At 36.3% G+C, this 20,144-nt stretch overlaps 1 protein-coding gene across 1 annotated transcript; it reads right to left on the reverse strand.

The window, feature by feature from the left end:
* Positions 1 to 18,358, reverse strand: LOC133293013 (uncharacterized). Its single transcript, XM_061491525.1, has 14 exons — positions 18,202 to 18,358; positions 18,076 to 18,109; positions 17,750 to 17,920; positions 17,501 to 17,637; positions 17,269 to 17,418; positions 16,856 to 16,957; positions 15,377 to 15,541; positions 14,977 to 15,087; positions 13,901 to 13,998; positions 13,321 to 13,444; positions 13,077 to 13,166; positions 2,264 to 2,308; positions 906 to 1,226; positions 1 to 280 (listed from the first exon to the last, which is right to left on the reverse strand). Exons 1-14 carry the CDS (start codon positions 18,250 to 18,252, stop codon positions 251 to 253), a joined length of 1,629 nt encoding a protein of 542 aa, XP_061347509.1. The 5' UTR covers positions 18,253 to 18,358; the 3' UTR covers positions 1 to 250.
* Positions 18,359 to 20,144: the final 1,786 nt, after the last annotated feature.

Genomic DNA, 20,144 nt, shown 5'->3' on the forward strand with positions numbered 1-20,144 from the left:
TTGCACGTGTCTGCAATTTCGGGTCATAACACGAAGCATAAGCGTATTTGACGATACCATGTTAGCAATGCCAATGTGGAATGGGGAAATACAGAAAATAGAACAAAATTGAATGCACGACATTGCCGGCTTGCCGCAACAAGTGTCTTCCAGCTGCACCTCTCTGTGCTAACTGGAATCGCCACATCATTATTCCGCTAAAAGTTAGACACAGAATGCTGCTAATAGTTTGAATGATTTCAAGGACTGTTCATCCAGTTCTAAACAAACTTGATGGAACCTGAAAAGAGAAAAGGATAAACGACCAAGGAGTTATAGAAAGGAAATGCAGAAGGAAACAGGAAATATGTACGATTAGTCTATTACTGTTCATCTATTACATGCACATCCATCAGCATCCTGCGAACTGTCAAACCGCAAAGGTATCAATCAAACTAAAATACGCTAAAACTTGAATTCACTCCCTCATTAGAGTTGACCAGTAAATCCTTACATGATGTTTTCAGCAACTATTCCCCTACTTTATAATGGCAGCCAGTGTCTATAATAATTTCTTTGAACAACCAACAAGTTGACAGAACTTAGTCCCCAACAAAGTGTAATATAAGTAAAAATACGTTGGGTGTAAGTTAAATTAAATTTTTTTGAAACAAATAGGTAATTCTACATTCATTCATAAATACTAAATCACAGGGAATGCATTGTGTTTTTGAATAGTCAAAGTTAAGAGACAATTAAGTTTATACCTCAACAAATTTATTATTCTTCAGAAGGAAACTAAGTTTTACAATAACAAACTCAAAAACCGGTAGCGTGGGATAACAAGAAGTGGATTTATTTTTTTAAGAGAAAATAGCATGCTGTTTAGTGACGTATATAACGTTTATGAAGAAGAAATGGATTACCTTCACATGATGAGGCATGATTTTGACATCAAATGGAACATGAAGCCATGCTTCAGGTGAATGGAGAAGAAAATTCTCTGGCTTACTAGTATAAACATCTGCATACTGATGAATGTTATAAGCAAAAGCAGATTCTTGACCTGTGCTAGTCAGGAATGTTGCTCCAAAAGATCTATTAAACATCATCTTCATCATGCTTCGTGCTTTTTGCCTCTCCTCATTAAGTTCTTCCAGAAGTGAATTCCAAGCTGCAGTTTTCAGACTATTTGCTGCAGTCGCATGCAACTTACCTAGTAGTTCCTGTATTATATGAAACTTTGCCTGCATCGTTCAACAAGATACAATGCATAAAATGTGACAGCTTTACGATTAAGATGAAGAAAGTAATTATACTGTTTAAAAATGAGAATTATGGACCATTCTATAATAACTATAAAACTGTTTGTTTAAACCTTTTAAAAAAAATCACTCCTCATTAAATCTCAACTAATGAGAGTGGGGTGAGGATACACAACCTTATCGTTGCATATTTGCGAATAAATTATTTTCCGAATTCGAACACATAACCTTTCAGTCATAAAAGAACAGTTGTATCATTGTTCCAGGCTTGCCCTCTCATTTGAACTTTTTACTGAACAATATTAGACATATGATGCAAATCCAAAGAATTACTCGTATGGTTGTACTAATAATTCCCATAACGTCCATAGGTTTGTAATTTAGCAAGACAAAACAATCTGGACTTTAAGTGGAAGGCAGGGTTATGTTATCATTTTGTTACAAGCAAGCTTACATAATAGAAAAAACTATATCCAGCACCACTTTGATTTTACTTCTTTTTCTTTTTAATTTCTAGTTCAAGCATTTCAACATGTGAGCTCATGTGCATTTGCAGTTTATCTGTCACCTTTTCAATTAATATCATGCATGTAGATCATTTAGTAAGGTATGAAATGGATTCATAATAATGAAGTTGGCTCAATTTTATAACAAATCGTTAACATATTATTACTATTCACGAATTAATTTAGGAGGAATATGAGAAAAACAAAAATTTGCTCGCTAAGAAAAGGCAACAACTAGATGCGTATTTGACTCTTAGGAAATAATATTTGTACTCTATTAATTGATAAATCTCTATATGCAAGATAAATAACACCAATTTCCATAAACTATTGTTCCCAAAATTATCATGAATCATTTTCTCGTCAGGCTCATAACACAATCATAAAGTAATTTTTAGTTGGCGAGTTTTCAATACAACCACTTAGGGAAAGTAACAGGAAACCATCTACCGTATATATGCTAAGAAAGTATGAAATTGCAAAGTAATAATGTCAACAATATTCGAAGGGTACCTGCTCAGAACGGTAGGTATCTTCATTTTGTATTTGTATTTCGCTCTACATTGTTAAAGAAACACTTCATATAAATATGTCTATGTTTCTGATGTTAACTATGCCAAAAGTTCTACATGCACCAGTACCTCAAGAAGAAAGATATAAATTCAAAAAAGCATTCTGCAAGCATAATTTAAAAAAAATAAAATTGCCAAACATAATTATATACATCTTTTAGCAACTGCATAACTAACAGGAACTATGAAGATTCATATTTATCTTTTAGCAACTGCATAACCAACAGGCAATTTGAAGATTCAACTACTACGGTTCTAAATTTGCCACCATCATCACACAGAGAGAGAGCTATAAGTTACTTTTCTTAAGGATAGCTTTGGTATCAATAACAGAAAAAAATTCTTTTCAATTGTAATTAGAACCAACTATCACATTCAGCATACCACTCCACAGTACCACATGACAGCAAAAGAAACCAGGAAAGGAAAGCAGCTTGGTCAGTTAATACATAATCGAATCACACACACTGATTGATTAGTAGGATATTATGCCAAAGTAAACGATGGTTGTTTATTAAAAAATGTTAGATATAAAGCCGATCACGAGACTTCACCTAATAGCTTAAACTTTTAAGAGAATAACCACAATGACAAAATAAAGTGAAGAAACTAAATTCATGAGAGATGGAAGGTACAATAACTTAATTAGAAGGAAATTCTAATTATTTAAATTAAATCACTTTTCAGTAAAAAGTGTGGATACTGCGTGTTTCGCAATGAAAATGCGATAGGCAAAATTATCCGGTAACTCAATAATTATTTAGCGATTATTATTCCATTAATTTTATGAGGTTAAAATGACAAGAAAAATGCATAGGTTAAATAGTCCATGTGTTGGATTAAGGTGAGTTAAGTATTATAGGAAAAAAAGGTCTTTACTTACTTAGGTGTTTTAACCTTAGTTAAAATAACTTAAAAACACAACCTTTCACCTCATTATTTCTTTTCTTCACTATGCACAACCCTAGGGGAGCAGCCATGTTCTCCTCCTTCCCTTGTTAGCGTGCTCCTCATCAAGACATTAAAGGAACCATCTTTCTTCCTCTCTTCCTTTAAGCTTCACCATAGAACTAAAGCCCAAACATCCACCAACCCTTCTACCTTCATCAAACACCGTGGAAACAATCTTGAAGCTAGGGTTTTTGAGAGAAAAACACCATCTTGAAGCATTTTCGTTTCTTTTTGTGAGCTTAAAATTGGGATCTTTCTATTGTTGAAGGCTTGGATCATCTTGTTCTTCTTGTGAGGCTTTAAAGGTGAAAAAGCTTAACCGTTTCTTTGTTTTTCATGATGGATTGTGTGATTTAAGTTAAAGATTGAGTCTTGAAGTTGTTTATGTGTTTAGAACGTGTTGATATGCTGATTAAATGACTAAACAAGTTTGAGAGATCATTGGAGGTCAATTATACCTTAAAAACCCAGTTTTCTGCATTCTGTTGAAGAAGTAATCGATTACTTTTCGAGTAGTAATCGATTACTTTCCTGGAAAAAAGTAGTAATCGATTACTCCTTGAGACAGCAGCAAACTAGTTTAGTAAAATTGCGATATCTCGAGATACAGAACTCCAAATTGAGTGTGGTTTGGACCTATGTGAAGCTAACACATGGGGCTACAACCCTGTAAAATTTCAGATCCATTGGATAAGTGGATTGATCGTAGTTTGAGTTTGAAGCCACTACCTTGCTCCTAAAAATCCAGTTTGCAACAGTCACTTTGCGAAAGACATAACCGAAGTTATACAACTCCAATTGAGACATATAATATGTCGTTAGAAAGCTTGAGATATTTAGTTTAACATAGTAAAATCTTAGAATTTTTGGTAAAGAGTTACAATATCAGTTTTAAAAATGGTAAACAAGGTTTGATGTCATATTCGCAAATAGAGTTAGTTTCTTTGGACTGTTCTTCAAGGAAATGATTTATAGAATCTATTGTGCTTTTGATGGAACCTAGAAAATTAATATTGAAATTGCTGAAATGATGGAGGCATATCTCCTTTTACATAAACTAATACAAGGATAAAATGCAAAAAGTAAACTCAGAAAACCCCAACTCCACCTTAAGGCCAATACACCTAGACTCAAGAGTTCTCTAGAGGTCCCCAAATTTCCCCTCTAAACCAATACTGAATTCATGCATACCTCACTACACACACATACTCCTTTTATCCTATACTTTAGGAATATTCTAGAATAGTTTCCATAACAAACTAAATAATTTACTAACTTTCACGCCCACTGCCTATCAATACTCCCCCTCCAAAACTCACCTTGTCCTCAAGGTGAAGGAAGAGGAGTGATAATGTGAGAAAACATCCACCAGGGTCCCACTGCTTGAAACATATTGACCAAGTAATTCTTGAAACCAAAAAACTATCACTTTCTTCCATTCCTGCAGTGCTAAAATAGTGGGTTGCTCACTCCTTGAAAACTGCATCTCTGCCACAGACACACTATCATTTGGGATAAACAAATCCTTCAAGTGGCTATTGACCTTAGGATAACCGTGGACACTAGCACCAACATCATCCACTAGCTTGACTATTATTTTAGTATTTGTGTATGTTGCAATTGTTGTTCCTTCAAACATCCAAGTGCACAGAGTTGAATCTTTCCATCCCTTCAAACTCTGGTTCGCGTTGCTCATTGTCCCCTGCTGTTCTCCTAGGTCCCTCATCGCCAGCCCTTGATTTGGCGAGTTTGGAGCGTCACACAAGAAGCATAAGTTGTGTCGTCGTCGCTCCGCCGTCTCCTTCGACGACAGTTGTTGGAAACGCGCGTCGCACCTATTGCCGCCATTGACATTTCCCACGGAAGCTACCTGCGTCGACTCTTGCCCTTCTATATCTTCAGCTGCCACTTGCACAGGTGTAAGGTTTGTTTCATTGGGCCGAATGTAAGGCCCAACAGCCCTATTATTCACACCTTGAGAATTATTAGAATCTGAGTCTTTGTTGTTCGGGCTTGTGGCTGTTGGCCCATTAGTGATTTCCATAATATGTATATTGGGCCTATTATTTTCAAACTTCACCCTACGACCCAAGTAAGTCATCATCTTCTCTGCTAGCTTTTCTTTTTCCTTGATCCCTTGCACAGACGTAACTTCCACCATTTGAGCTAAAGCCATCTTCTGATCTATAGAGACATAATCCAGATTAATCTAGCCATGGAGATGCAGCTTCTCCTATTCTCCATCTTCTTTCTCTTCTCCTCTATCATCAACTATTTCTTTTATTTTTTCTGCTTCTTCTTCGCTCATTTCTTCTTCGTCATTTTCTGCTGCATCTTTTTTTCTTTCCTTTTCTGCAACTTCATCTCCATCCACTTCTTGTTCTACATCTTCTGCATTTTTATTATTTTTCCCTTCCTTTTTCTCTGATCCTGCTACATCTTATTTGTCTCTTTCTTCTTCCTGAACTTGTTTGACTCTTGTTTCTTCTTTTGCTTCTTCTGCTGCTACTGCGTCCTTTTCTTTTTCTTCTTCTGCACCGTTGTCATCTTCTTCTGTTTTCTGATCTGCGCCTTCTTCGTCGTTCGCTTCTTCAGCCGGTGCTGCTTCTCGGATACTTTTAAAGCTCTCAGACTTCATCTTCTCTTATTCAAGCTTCTGTCTGTCCATGTTCTTCATTGCCTCCTCGAAGACCTTCAAGATTTTTTTCAAATTTTCCCTACACTCTAAATCACTAATTCCTCCTTTTTTTATAGATCTGGATCAAAAAGCACTCCTGGGATTGTAGTGCTTTGATACCAAATTGATGGAACCCAGAAAATTAATACTGTAGTTGCTGAAATAATGGAGGCATATCTCCTTTTACATACACTAATACAAGGATAAAATGAAAAAAATAAACCCAGAAAAACTCAACTCCCCCTTAAGGCCAACACACTTAGGCTCAAGAGTTCCCTAGAGGTCCTCCAATTTTCCCTCTAAACCAATACTGAATTCATGTATACCTTACTACACACACACTCTCCTTTTATCCAATATTTTAAGAATATTCTAAATAGTTTCCATAACGAACTAACTAATTCACTAACTTTCAGGCCCATGGCCTATCAGCTTTTAAGTGATATTTTAAGGTTATAGAATCTTAGGGAGTTGACTTAGTTCCTCCCACCTTGAGTTGGTGTCCCTACGTAAAGAATGACTACGTAAAAGACAATATTGAAATGAATGTCGTAAACTAGTATATTTGCTAATTGCCTTTACATCTTTGAAATAGGTTGTGATTTTGTGAGAGCCTATGGTTGTGGTCCTTTGGATACTAAGAGTACATTGGAGTATGTTGCTAATAAAGGTAAGCTTTCGGTTCTCAGGGTTAATTCCCTGTTTGTTCCACCAAACTCCATGGGGGGTTAGTTTGTGTATGGTATGTTTTTAGAAAATGGTTTATACGCACTAATATATATATGATATTGGAAAATGGTTTGTGGCATAATGTGTTGATATATATGTGGTGGTGATAGTGTATACCTACATGAGATGGTGATGCCTGAGTGTAGGGTATGAGAGGAATCCTTATACATTTGGTATATTGCAGACGTGCGTAATGCATACATTGTTCTCTGGCTAGTAGAATTTGATATTGCTCATATTATATACTCTATATATCCAGCATTATGCATTTGATTATTCTGTTGAGACTTATTATACCTTTAAGTGAACTCAGAGTGGAGGAATCCTTCGAGAACCCCTAGTTTACTGAGATTGTCATCTCGAGATTGTCATCTCACCCGGTTTGGGGAACATTTTTCAAGTGTTGAGATTCATGAGATGGGTGCATCTCGAGGCAAGAGGCCGATCTAGAGATATTGGCATGATACATTGCTTGCATTTGATATTTGTATCTTCATCCGAGACATAATTATGATTCATCATATTGTGTATGTTTATATTTGATGTGAACATAGAGGTTGTCTATACTTTTGTAAATAAACTCGTTTACTTTATTTAGATTATGTGTAAGCTTATGAGTTTGATTATTTGCTAAGACAATGGCATGAATATGATAGTTATTGCAATGAGGTTCTAAGCAATATCATATATACATGTATGACTTATATAAATCATTTGAGATGTGATGATGTGAGTATTAAGGAATGTATGAATATGCATAAGTGAAGTACCTAGAATTCACATGTTTAACTTAAGGGCTAGGTAATGCAAGAAATGGGAAATAGTTGTATGAAATGTATAATATAAGTAATGAAGAGCTAAGTATGGTCAAATATGACAAGTATGGATGTAAATTGATAATATAGATATCAAGACTTGTATGTTTTAAAAGAGGACATTAAGTTTAAGGACATCCTCTCGTAAGATAAAGTTCAGGAAATGTGTAAATAATTAGGTATGTAAATTGTAAATAAGATAATTGGAAGAACAAGTAATATAAAATGAAATTAACTTGACACGCAAGTAATTATTATAACTTGATGTAGAATGGAAAAAGTTTAGTCACGTTCTTATACGAGATTAATTAGAATTAATATGATTAACTTGCGCATTTATTTGAATAGTTAGTTGCGCTTAATACTATTATGATGTTAACAAACCAGGTCGACACGGGATGTTACAGTTCAGTTCACCAATATTATTTTTGTACGAACCAGTTTTGGTTCCAAACTAGTTTAGAATCATTTTTTAGGCAAAAAATGAAATAAAAAAATGATAGTATTTAAGAAAAAAGAACCAGTTCAGTTCTTTTGATTCTCGAACCGGTTCGAACAAAGTGAAATTTTGGTTCTTGAACCGGTTCCAAAAAAATGTGATTCCTTGGTGTGGTTCAGTTCGGTTTACAATTCGGTTTGATTCTTTTGGATTTTTTGCACATCATTGTCTTCAATATAAATGGGAGTACATATCCCACACTGCAGGCAAGCATCAACGAGCGATCATAAATTTTGTTAAAGGAACCAACCTCACTGACTACAAGGTTGATCCTACAGCGGGTGATATTGTTAGTCACGAGCCAACTCTTAAAAAGGAGAATAAGGTTTGGAGGGTATATTCCAGAGGAATAAACAGTAGGTTAGTGAGTTACCTAACACAATTGGTTACGGCAATAGTTAGATGGGAGTTTAAATAGCGAGAGTTGTACCTAATATAGGAGGCGGAAATAATAGTTTGTTCACTGCGGTTTCTCAGTTGTAAGGGTGTTGCCTGGTAATGGTAAGGGAGATATTATGCTTGTTCAATCTATCTCTATCTCTCCCTAACAGAATTCTCCTTCTCCATCTCTTTGGTTTCTTTCTTTCCCTACCATTCTTCCTGCAATTCTAGTCTATTTTCGTAAGGGTTCCTATCAAGGCCTGACCGTACGAAATGTCTAACCATGTGTATATTTTGCAGACAGGAAACAAGACATAGTACACCATTCTCTTGCCGGTTTTCCGGGGAATTATATGAAATCCATAAAACGAGGAATGCCTACTCTTATCTAATTATATTAATGTTCCGCTGCACGTTGACAAGTTGGATGGCTCCAATTATGATTCTTGGGCTTCTGATCTCCGACTTTGGCTTGATGGACAGGACTACACTGACCATCTCATTACTAAGGCTGAGTCCATCTCGGTAGATGTACGCCCTCATTGGAAAAAGGTTGATGCTCAGTTATGTAGCATCATCAAGTCTACCATCCACTCGTCCTTGAAGCAGATTTTTCGTGCTCACGTCACTTGTGAGTCTGTTTGGCGTCAGGCCAAGTCACTTTATACCAATGACACTCAGCGACTCTATAGGGTTTGTCAAAATTTGGTCACTACTATTGCTGCTCAACAACTTGATGTCTCTATGTCTGCTTATTTGGGAAAAGTTCAGGGCCTCCTTCATGATTTCAATGAACTGTTGCCGCCTGCTGCAGATCCTGCTCAAGAACTTGAGCAACGCAGCACGTTCTTCATGCTCATGGCACTTTATGGTTTGCCCCCGGCATATTCTGTCAACCGGGATCAGATCTTGGGCTCTACTACTGTTCCATCGCTGGACTCTGTTTGGTCTACGTTGCTTCGCATTCCACCTAAGACTTCTATGGAGCCTGCAATATCTGCTCCCTCTTCAATTGACCCATCTGCCCTTGTCTCCAAGGGTTTTGCACGTGGACGCAAACCCTCTACGAGACGCTTTCTCTGCACTCATTGCAAAAAGCCGGGCCATACTATTGATCGTTGCTGGGATCTTCACGGTCGCCCTCCTCGCTCCGCTCATTTTGCTCAGACTACTGTTCTTGCCTCGGACTCTGCCTTGATTGCTGGATCACAGCCACCTCCTGGTACCACTGCCTCTAGTGCACACACGGGTAATTCCTTTGCTGGTGTTTCTCACTCGCCCTCTCTTGGTCCATGGATTCTCGATTCTGGTGCATTTGACCATATTTCTGGTAATAAGTCTTTATTTACCTCTCTCTGTACATCTGGTCCCCTGCCCAGTATCACTATGGCTAATGGGTCACTGGTTCAGTCCCAAGGGATTGACACTGTTCTCCTTTTTCCTTCTATTCCCATTGAGAATGTGTTTAATGTTCCTTATTCTCCTTTCAACCTTATTTCCATTAGTCGCTTGACTCAATCCCTTGACTGTATTATTTCTTTCACTAAAGAGTCTGTCATTTTGCAGGATCGGAGCTCGAGGAGGACACTTGGCGTCGGATTTGAGTCCAATGGCCTTTATCAGCTTTCAACTTTTGTTCCAGTGTGCTCTGTTGTGGATTCTCCGCTTACTATCCACGCTCAGTTGGGTCATCCAAATCTTGCTAAGCTCCAGAAGATGGTCCCACGTTTCTCAAATTTATCTAGTTTGTCTTGTGAGTCGTGTCAGTTAGGGAAGCACACTCGTAGTTCGTTTCCCGATCGTGTCAGTAGTCGGTCTTCGTCTCCTTTTGCTTTAGTTCATTCAGATATTTGGGGTCCTAGTCGTACCATTTCCACTATGGGGTACAGATATTTTGTAACTTTCATTGATGATTATTCTCGATGTACTTGGTTATTTTTAATGAAAAATCGGTCTGAATTGTTTTCTATTTTTAACAAGTTCTTTAATGAAATCCTTACTCAATTTGGTGTTTCGATTCGCATTTTTCGAAGTGATAATGCTCGTGAATATTTGTCTCATCAGTTTCAAACCTTCTTTGCATCTCACGGCATCCTTCATCAGACATCATGTTCACACACCCCTCAACAGAATGGGGTTGCTGAACGCAAGAACCGTCACCTAATTGAGACTACTCGGACACTCTTGTTACATGGTCATATCTCATTCCAGTATTGGGGCGATGTTGTCCTCACAGCTTGTTATCTCATTAATCGGATGCCTTCCTCCGTACTTCATAATCAGGTACCACATTCTGTGTTGTTTCCCCATCAACCTTTGTACCCACTCACTCCTCACATCTTTGGTTCTACTTGTTTTGTCCACAATCTCAGTCCTGGTCTTGACAAGTTATCTGCTAAGTCACATAAATGTATTTTCCTGGGTTACCCTCGCTCACAAAAGGGTTATCGTTGTTATTCTCCTAGTCTTCGTCGTTACTTTGTCTCGGCGGATGTTACATTCTTTGAGTCTATTCCATTCTTTGACTCCTCCTCCCATCCCAATGATTCTGTTGCTATTCAGCTACATTTACCACCTGTTTCAGTTCACTATATACCTTCACCATCTCCTTCTTTAGATGTCCCCGTCCCTGTTCCCACCCCTGTTCCCCCCCTCCAGGTCTATCATCGTCGGCAACGTCCCCCTGTTCCCCAAGACCCTGCCCCCCCCCCCCCCCCCGAGTCTTCCCCTATTGTTACTGAGGCTCCTGTGGACTCACTTTCGTCATCATCTCCTCCGGCAGCTCCGATCCTTCCATCTGACATTGATGTGCCCATTGCACTCTGGAAAGGTACTCGTGATTCTCGTCCCCCTCCCAGGTATTTAATAAATTTGAGTTATCATCGTCTTCCACCATCCCATTTTGCTTGCCTCTCTTCTCTTTCTTCTGTATCTGTTCCTAAGACTACAGGTGAGGCGTTATCACATTCTGGTTGGCGACAGGCCATGATTGATGAGATGAGTGCACTTCAGAGTAGTGGTACCTGGGATCTGGTTCCCCTCCCCTCTAGGAAGTCTGTTGTGGGCTGTCGATGGATATACACGGTTAAAGTTGGTCCGGATGGTCAAGTGGACCGTCTTAAGGCCCGCTTGGTGGCTAAAGGTTATACTCAGATATTTGGCCTTGACTATGGTGACACATTTTCTCCCGTGGCGAAAATGACTTCTGTTCGCCTCTTTATTACTATGGCAGCCATTCATCACTGGCCTATGTATCAGCTGGACATAAAGAATGCTTTCCTCCATGGTGATCTGCGGGAAGAGGTTTATATGGAGCAACCTCCTGGGTTTGTTGCTCAGGGGGAGTCTAACCTAGTTTGTCGTCTCCGAAGATCCTTGTATGGTCTAAAGCAATCTCCCCGGGCTTGGTTTGGAAGGTTTAGCAGTGTTGTACAGCAGTTTGGCATGACTCGAAGTGAGGCTGATCACTCAGTCTTTTACAGACACTCTGATTCAGGTTCTATTTATTTGGTAGTATATGTTGATGATATCGTCATTACAGGTAATGATACTCATGGCATAACTCAGATAAAACAACATTTGTGCCATCATTTTCAAACAAAGGACCTTGGAAGACTCCAATATTTCTTAGGGATAGAAGTGGCCCAATCCAAAGATGGCATTGTACTATCACAGAGAAAATATACTATGGATATTCTTGAGGAAACAACATTGTTAAATGCTAAGCCCGTTGATACTCCTATGGATCCAAATGTCAAGCTTTTACCAAATCAGGGGGAGCTATTTTCTGATCCAGAAAGATATAGAAGATTGGTTGGGAAACTGAACTATCTCACAGTTACTCGACCAGACATTTCCTTTGCAGTCAGTGTAGTAAGTCAGTTCTTGAATTCTCCCTGTGAAGATCACTGGAATGCAGTAATCCGTATCCTCAAGTACATCAAGACTGCTCCTGGCAAAGGTCTTCTCTATGAAAACAAAGGTCATACCAGAGTTGTAGGATACTCAGATGCTGATTGGGCAGGTTCTCCTATTGATAGAAGATCCACTTCTGGGTATTGTGTATTCGTTGGAGATAACTTGATTTCCTGGAGAAGTAAGAAGCAAAGTGTAGTTGCTAGATCAAGTGCTGAAGCAGAATATCGCTCCATGGCCCTAGCTACCTGTGAACTCATCTGGTTAAAACAGCTACTGAAGGAACTCAAGTTTGGAGACACTGGCCCAACATCTCTCATTTGTGATAATCAAGCTGCTTTGCATATTGCTTCAAATCCAGTGTTTCATGAAAGGACTAAGCACATTGAGATAGATTGTCATTTCCTTAGGGAAAAGGTTCTCTCAGGAGATATAGTCACTCGTTTTGTCAACTCAAATGATCAATTAGCTGATGTATTTACTAAGTCTTTGAGAGGACCTAGGATAGACCAGATATGTAACAAGCTTGGTGCATACGATCTATATGCTCCAGCTTGAGGGGGAGTGTTGCTGTACATAGTATAGAAGTCCCACATTGAGTGTGTCTCTTTGTATTCTTCAATTGGTTTGCTATATAATAGCACCAATGTTGTGTAGTTTAATATAACAAGGATTACAATGAATACCTCTTGTCTCTTGGTAATTAACATTATCTATAAGAAGTCATGGCAGATAAAGACAAGCAAGTTGAGAATTCTACATGAAAAGGAATTAGATAGCAGCATACCTCTAGTTCATGGATGATTGCGGCTGTGCGCCAACCTGCCTTTGAGGGTCCTCTCAAGTCGCTAAATAGGTGATCTCCAAAATATATCACCTGATTAAAAGTGTGAATTTTAGCATTCTAGGGGCTCCATGTGAAAGAACCTTTATGTCAAATTATGTATTTGCTTTACAATTAAAACTTAATGTAAAATTTAAGTAAATAGAAATATTACGCAGCTTGGCTTATCAAACATCAAATAAAATACCTCTGGGCCTTTCCACTTGGTTATTTGGAGAAAGGATTTGAGGCATCCATGATAATAAATTTTATCAGGAAGAAATTCATCAACCTTGGTAAAAGTTAATGTGTCTTTCTGTGTGTCATAACAACTGCGTGAAAGAGCCAATGGTATTCAGAACCTTTCCAAAGAATTCAAGATACAAGAATATAAACTCAAATGTCAAGGAGATGAGAAAAGAAAGTAATGATGGAGAAAAAACGCTTGGCAAAAGAAAATGATCCATTAGCTTCCTGTCAGGGTGAGAAGAATTTGCAAACAGCCACACTATGCTCAATTGCTTGTAGGACAAAAATTTATTTTTTACTAGATCGTATTCTTCATTTCCCCTTTGATTACTGTAATTCTAAAGAGAGTAACATCCAAATGATCCCAGTCCTTAAGTGAGTTTAATTTTTTTCATAGTGATAAAATAATAAAAGGAGTATAACACAATGTGATCCCAATTATACTTATTAAAATAAATCAGAATAAGAAGAATTAAGTTAGAAAATAGAAAACGAGCACTTTATCATCTAGGATAAAATTAGAAATATAGGATACAAACCGGAATGGATGCTCAGATGTATAAAACTGTGGTTTCTTGGCCTTAGCAATCACAACATTAAACAGTTCCGTCCAGGAGTCTCTACAATCCATAGAATCCTAATCAACATTCAAGAATAAACTCAAGGAAATTACGGCCAGATATGAAAAGTGCAATACAATAATGAACAACAAAAATTACATTTAAACCAAGAAAATAAAAGACACCTGACTGCTAATGTCAGTATTAACCATCCAAGTGATATGTGTACTTCACATAAGTCCAGTATACAGCTGTCCCTCCCTTTTAAAATTTTATTTTTAGGCTTAGTTTAATAGAAATTTCATCTTCACATCAATAAGAAAAAGTGGAAAAGATGCTAATAGAAGATAATTTTACTCCAAATACAAAATGATTACAATTGAAACACTTGAAATTAAGTCATATAGAGAAACCAGGCTATGGTCAATGGCTAGAAGTAACGGCATCATGGACAAGTAGAGAGCTGATGTATGTGGCCTTCACAACTACTTATAAACATGAACGTAGTAATTTGTTAAAAGACAGAACAGCAGATATGAAGAGGATGCGGGATCCTTCTGAAACAAACAGAAGCACATGCACTTATATATTTTTCAAAACATGCGTGCACTATTCTAAGGTCTGTGAATATTTTTGTTTTACAGTAAAGAACAAAACCATAACTTCCCTATTCTCCAAAATTTTCCAAAAATGTTAGATATTCATCTTTACAAGTTGCTAAAATGATATAGTCCATGTAATCGGCAAGAAAAGTGAAAGTTATGTAAAATTGAATCTCCATTCTAGACTCTTATATCATCTGAATTACACTCGTCATATTAGACATAACTGATTGCATTTATTTTTCCACCAACATTGTCTGGAACTTTTTAAAGAATTTAGAGTTGGAACTCTGAAGCTGTTGAATCAATTGATATGCAATGTAGACAATTATTGGGTAATACCACTTTCCAAATTAAGAAAAAACTAATAAACTCCAACTGGCACAGTGAATGCTAAAGAACATTCCATGATACATACAAAATATATGATATGATTTCCTGTTAATCAAATACCTCCAACATAAAACGCATCCCTCCATCCACAAAGTAATAAGGAGAATTAGTCAACAAGAAAAGCTTCTTCCCCTTCTCCCTTAGCATCTTGAGAAAACGAAACATCTTTCCCTGAAATATTGACCCATAAATTAACAATTACAAACTGTCAACCTGAGAATAAAACAATTCAATCTGATAATAAACCACATGAATAAACAATGTCTACTTTGATAATAAAATAATAATAATAATAAAAAATGTAAGTTCATTAATGATAGACAAAAAAAAATTTAAAAAAAACTTAAGATGCAATCCTGAAATAGATTTTCATTCATATTCTAGACCACTTATTGCAGCATCTGTTGAACACATTCATGGAAAACAGTTAATGGAAATTTGTAAACTGGTTTGAACTTACATTTTTCACTAAGTATCTATGTGGATCAGAGAGAACTCCTCTATGAACCATGCCACTTCGGTGGACGTGCTCAATTGCACGAACAACATCTTCATAAATGTAGGAAGCATCAAATTCTAGCTTAGCATCAACGAAATATTGCACTATATCTGCAAGGAGGCATGCCTACGGAGTAATGATATAAACAATTAGTTCTCAACCTAAGATTTCATGGTGGAAAGAGACTTCATAAGTCAATAGACTGCCCAGGATGAGCCAAATGAAATTGGCAAGGGAGTTATAACTTTCAACAGAACTTCAAAATTTTAAAGTGATCAACTCTATATTATAAGAGTTTGGCCTTAAAACTAAGTTTTATAATTTCAAAAATTGGGAACATCAACATACTCCTCCCCTGTGGCCTAGCTTAACCCTTAACAATCTGAGAGACCTGCTTAGCTATGCAAAGCAGATCTTGTACACAGATTTTAACCTGAAGGAAACCAACATTTTTGTCAGCTTTTTATCAGTAACAGAAATTTAAAAGGAACAGAAACTTTGAGTGTAACTGTCAACAACAAAGCAAATGGCCAATTGAAGAAGCAAGAGTAACTGAAGTATTATATTCTTGGGCAAGTCCCGTCAGAAGGAATAAAATTTATCAAATTACTTCCAGCTAATTTTTATTTCTATTCTCTTTATCATAGTTATCAAATGCGGATTGCGGCATATCGCAGCCAACCCCGAAAAATGCTATAGCGTTATACCAGGTTGCGGTTGCAGAAATAGCGGAATAGATATATGACAGAAATAATGACAAAAAGAAACACTTTTTAAAGGCATAGGTAGCAGAAGTGACAGAAAGAAATGCGGATAGACTAAAAAACCTTAAATTTTTTCTGTTACACATTTAAATTTAGGATAAAATTGACATTTTTCCTTATGACAGCAATATGGCCGCAAATGCAATCGCAATGTCCGCTATTGCGTTCCGGTGTGGCGCGGCGCAGTTTCTTGAGGCGAGGCACCGCAACGCCCATACGGCGCAGCTCGCGGCGCTATTGCGGCACAATTAACTACTATGCTCTTTACATGTTATATAAACAATGCTCTTCATTAACTATGATGATGCAATCATGACTCCTGGTGCTATTCCTTATCTCTAACAAGATAATAATAAACAGGAGATCTAATCATCCTCCACATCCTATGTCCATTTCTTCTGATATACTGGGCTCAAAACACAAAAAAATACGGCAGCAGGGCCATTCTGGATGAACAATGGAGGTGGTATGTGGATGGCAGTAAAATATTTGTCTATATAAATTTATGATATACATACTCCGGAGAATGATAATCTACTTTGACATATGAAGAAAAGTACAAGACTCATTGCATACAAGTTCACTGAGGCAAAGCTCCAAAACTCCACAGTACCAAAGGTTCTCTAGCCATTCACCAGATAATTATTATTGAATGACAGGATAACAAGGAACTAACCTCACTAAAGCAGAAGAAATCCATCAAACCAACAAGTGATCGAGCTTGATCACGACCAATATGTCGCGTGCCATATATATCACGTATTTCCTTTCGGCTTAGCTGTAAAATTATTTGGAAAAAAAGAACTTTACATAAAAGCTATTTTTCTTGTAACAATTCATTTCTGTTACAACAGACAAACCATGCTATGTAAAGATTGTTAAACAGAACTAGTAACCTCGTTTCTTCAATACAAGCATTTAATATGTCCATTATGCAATCTATAAAACTATTACACAGTTCCAATTGTGCATGGATTTTCAGAACAATGGACACAATTCAAAAAAGCTTAAAACCAAATCAAAATAACAATAGAAGCTAACATGATGCATATATATGCCAAATGAAACAAAAGAATCAGTGCCAAATACCCTGCGTCTACCAAAGTAGCATCCATCCGGCTCAATCGAACCAAAGAAATCCAGCTTCATGAGGCACCCTTTTGACTTATCATAGTATAGCCCTCTAATGGGGAAAGTTGGGTCATATTTAAAATCCATGCAAATCTCAGGATACCTAAGCTGAAGGAAGCAACGAGAAGAGTAAGGAAAGGAACCACAGTTAGCAAAAACAAACAGCACGAGTGAGTTGGTCCAAGCTAACCTCATTAACCATGAACTCCTTGGCAAGGTCATATATCAAAGTCTGCAAATGCGACGAGTAATGAGCCAATGTGTAATCATAGTCGAAACCATAAACTTCCAATTTGTCCAATCTCAAGCTTTTATTCACGTATATGCCTAATCCAACACATGAAAGGAAGAAAATAGATCAATATTCACAAGAAAAAAAAACGCATGCATTCATTCTAGTTCAAAAACAAATGTTGAAGCAACCAAACAAGTGACGCACCTTTAGGATTCATTTTGGGCATTTTTCTGAGCGCATCGGGAATATTGAGAAAACTCTGTTTTGCAGCTACGAATTCGCGACGGAGCGCGGCTATCTCATCATCATCAGGTCTCAATACACACTGTTTCGACGATTCAACAATGCTATAGCTTCGAGAGCTTCCAGAAAACCCTAAACCATATAAGGCGCAGCTCAGTGGTTTCGCACACAATCAAAAAACTCAAGTTTTTCTAGCGCAATTTTATATAAGAAAATGAAACAAACAAGTCGAAAGCATTATTAATTATTATAAAGGATTTTTAAAATTTTGATGATGAGAAAAAGACCTTGTAGAAGTGCAGAAGATGAAAGCGGCGCACCCTGCGATAAAGGAAATAGAAGAATGAGTATTCAGCAACATAACATCGGAGAACAATAATGAATAATAGAGAGAGAGAGAGAGAGAGGAGTACGTGTATGGAGAAACCGAAGGGAAGAAGAGTATGAATACGACGAGAGGCCATTGGATTTGGATTCAGCCTTTCATTCCAAGTTGGAGTTAAAAGGCTTTTGAAAATTGAGAAGACGAGTTGTTGTGAAGCGAGTGTTGTGTTTGCGTTGGGTCAGTCAAGTGTGAAAATTATGTATGGCCTGAAACTGTGGGGATAGTATCCTTCATTTTACGCGCCCATTGGTTGCTCTATTCCAAAACGAATTTCAGTTTTCGTATCACAGAAAAGAAAACTATAGGGTGGAAAGAGAAAGATCCTAACGATACTTTCTTCTTGCATCATATGCCCCGCCCGTCTCATTTATGCAACTTTTCCCATACTTTTTGTACCGATTTATGGATAATCCTTTTCTCTTTTTCTTTTTCCAACTTTTTTGTTTTTAGAGTAAATATTATTTTTGGTCTCCAGCAACTTTTATGATGTCTGTTTTAGTTCCTAGCAAATAAAAAGGTCCACCGTGGTTCCTAAGAAATTTAAAATGGACCCATTTTAGTCTTTTTAGAGACTAATATGACTCTTTTTTGAATTTGTAAGGGACCACGATTTCAACTAAATGAGTTTATTTTAAATTTCTTAGGGACCATAATGGGCCTTTTTATTTGCCAAGAACTAAATCGGGCATCGTAAAATTTGCTGAGGACCAAAAAGGATATTTACTCTTTTTTTATTATTTTCAACTAAATTTTGTTATGACCTGTTAATGGACACAGGACATATATGACACAATAGATACGTTAATTCTAAAAGATATTAAATTTTAATATATTAAGACATATTTTAATATTAAATATATTTTTAATTTATGTAGTGTATATTATATTTAATATTCAATAGTTTATCCTAAAAATAGAGTTAAACCTGTTATCAAAAAAAAAAATAGAGTTAAACTTATAATACCCTTAAATTTTACAAAAAAATATAAAATATCACAAATATTTAGGTTAAACTAATAAAATTGTAATTATAATCCAACAAATTTAGTAATTGTAACTAAAAACGCAACGTAATATAACTTTGAACCCCCTTTTTAAATGTTTGCAATGCGTGTTAGAGTGCCGAAGTATCAAGAAATGTCAAAAAAATTCGAACACGTCAAATTCTTTGAAGTGAGAATACATCATATAACCTACTAGTGTGTTCGAAAACTTCTCTACCTTCATTTAATAGTATTCTTATAAAGTTATTTTGGCAAGTCACTTATTAGCTTTTGTGAAATACTAGATCTATTTCGAAATAATTATGATCTAAAGTTTTTTTACAAGAATTTACAAAGTCATTAAATGATTTTTATTTTATAAAATTATAATTATACTCAACTAAATTATCTTTTCTCTTCATTAATTTTGTCTCTTATTTTATTTAATATAAATTTTAAGAGATAAGAAATATGTTGAAAAAACAACTAACGTCTAAATTTTAAAATGAAAAATAATTTAAAGTAACAAATATTTTAAAATGAAAAAGTATAGCATGAGGTGTTTGAAATTGGGAAGAAAGGTATTGAAAAGATTAAAAAAAGGGAGTAGCAAAAGGAAGAAAATGATTAAAAAAAGAGAGTAGTAATAGTTTTCCTTTTTATTTGAATATTTAAAATTAAAAAATGGAGAGTTTTAAAAGAAATAGATAATCGATTAAGGGATCATTCTATAAACAAGTCACATTCTTAAAAGAAAATTACTAGTATAATCTAGATCGTCTAATAATTATTATTAATATATTTTTTATTGAATTATTTATATAGTATAAATTATACTATGCTAGTAATTTGGCACGCACCTTGAACTTCTAGAATTGTAAAATAGCATTAATTATGATATCTTATAATTTTTAATGAATAAATCATTATATTGTAATTATACCTTAACAATGACACGTTGATGACAGCTATAATTATTTTCGTGGGT

This window comes from Gastrolobium bilobum, unplaced genomic scaffold (assembly GCF_033153095.1).
Source record: "Gastrolobium bilobum isolate Gb01-03AN ecotype WA unplaced genomic scaffold, APGP_CSIRO_Gbil_v1 utg3588, whole genome shotgun sequence".
Lineage (NCBI taxonomy): Eukaryota > Viridiplantae > Streptophyta > Magnoliopsida > Fabales > Fabaceae > Gastrolobium > Gastrolobium bilobum.

Excerpts from the sequence above, each read along its gene's own strand:
- LOC133293013 (XM_061491525.1), bottom strand. The coding sequence starts at position 18,252 with ATGGCCTCTCGTCGTATTCATACTCTTCTTCCCTTCGGTTTCTCCATA. Across the intron at positions 17,921-18,075 it reads ATCTTCTGCACTTCTACAAG|GGTTTTCTGGAAGCTCTCGA; the intron begins GTCTTTTTCTCA and ends TATATGGTTTAG. Across the intron at positions 17,638-17,749 it reads GCCCAAAATGAATCCTAAAG|GCATATACGTGAATAAAAGC; the intron begins GTGCGTCACTTG and ends GTGTTGGATTAG.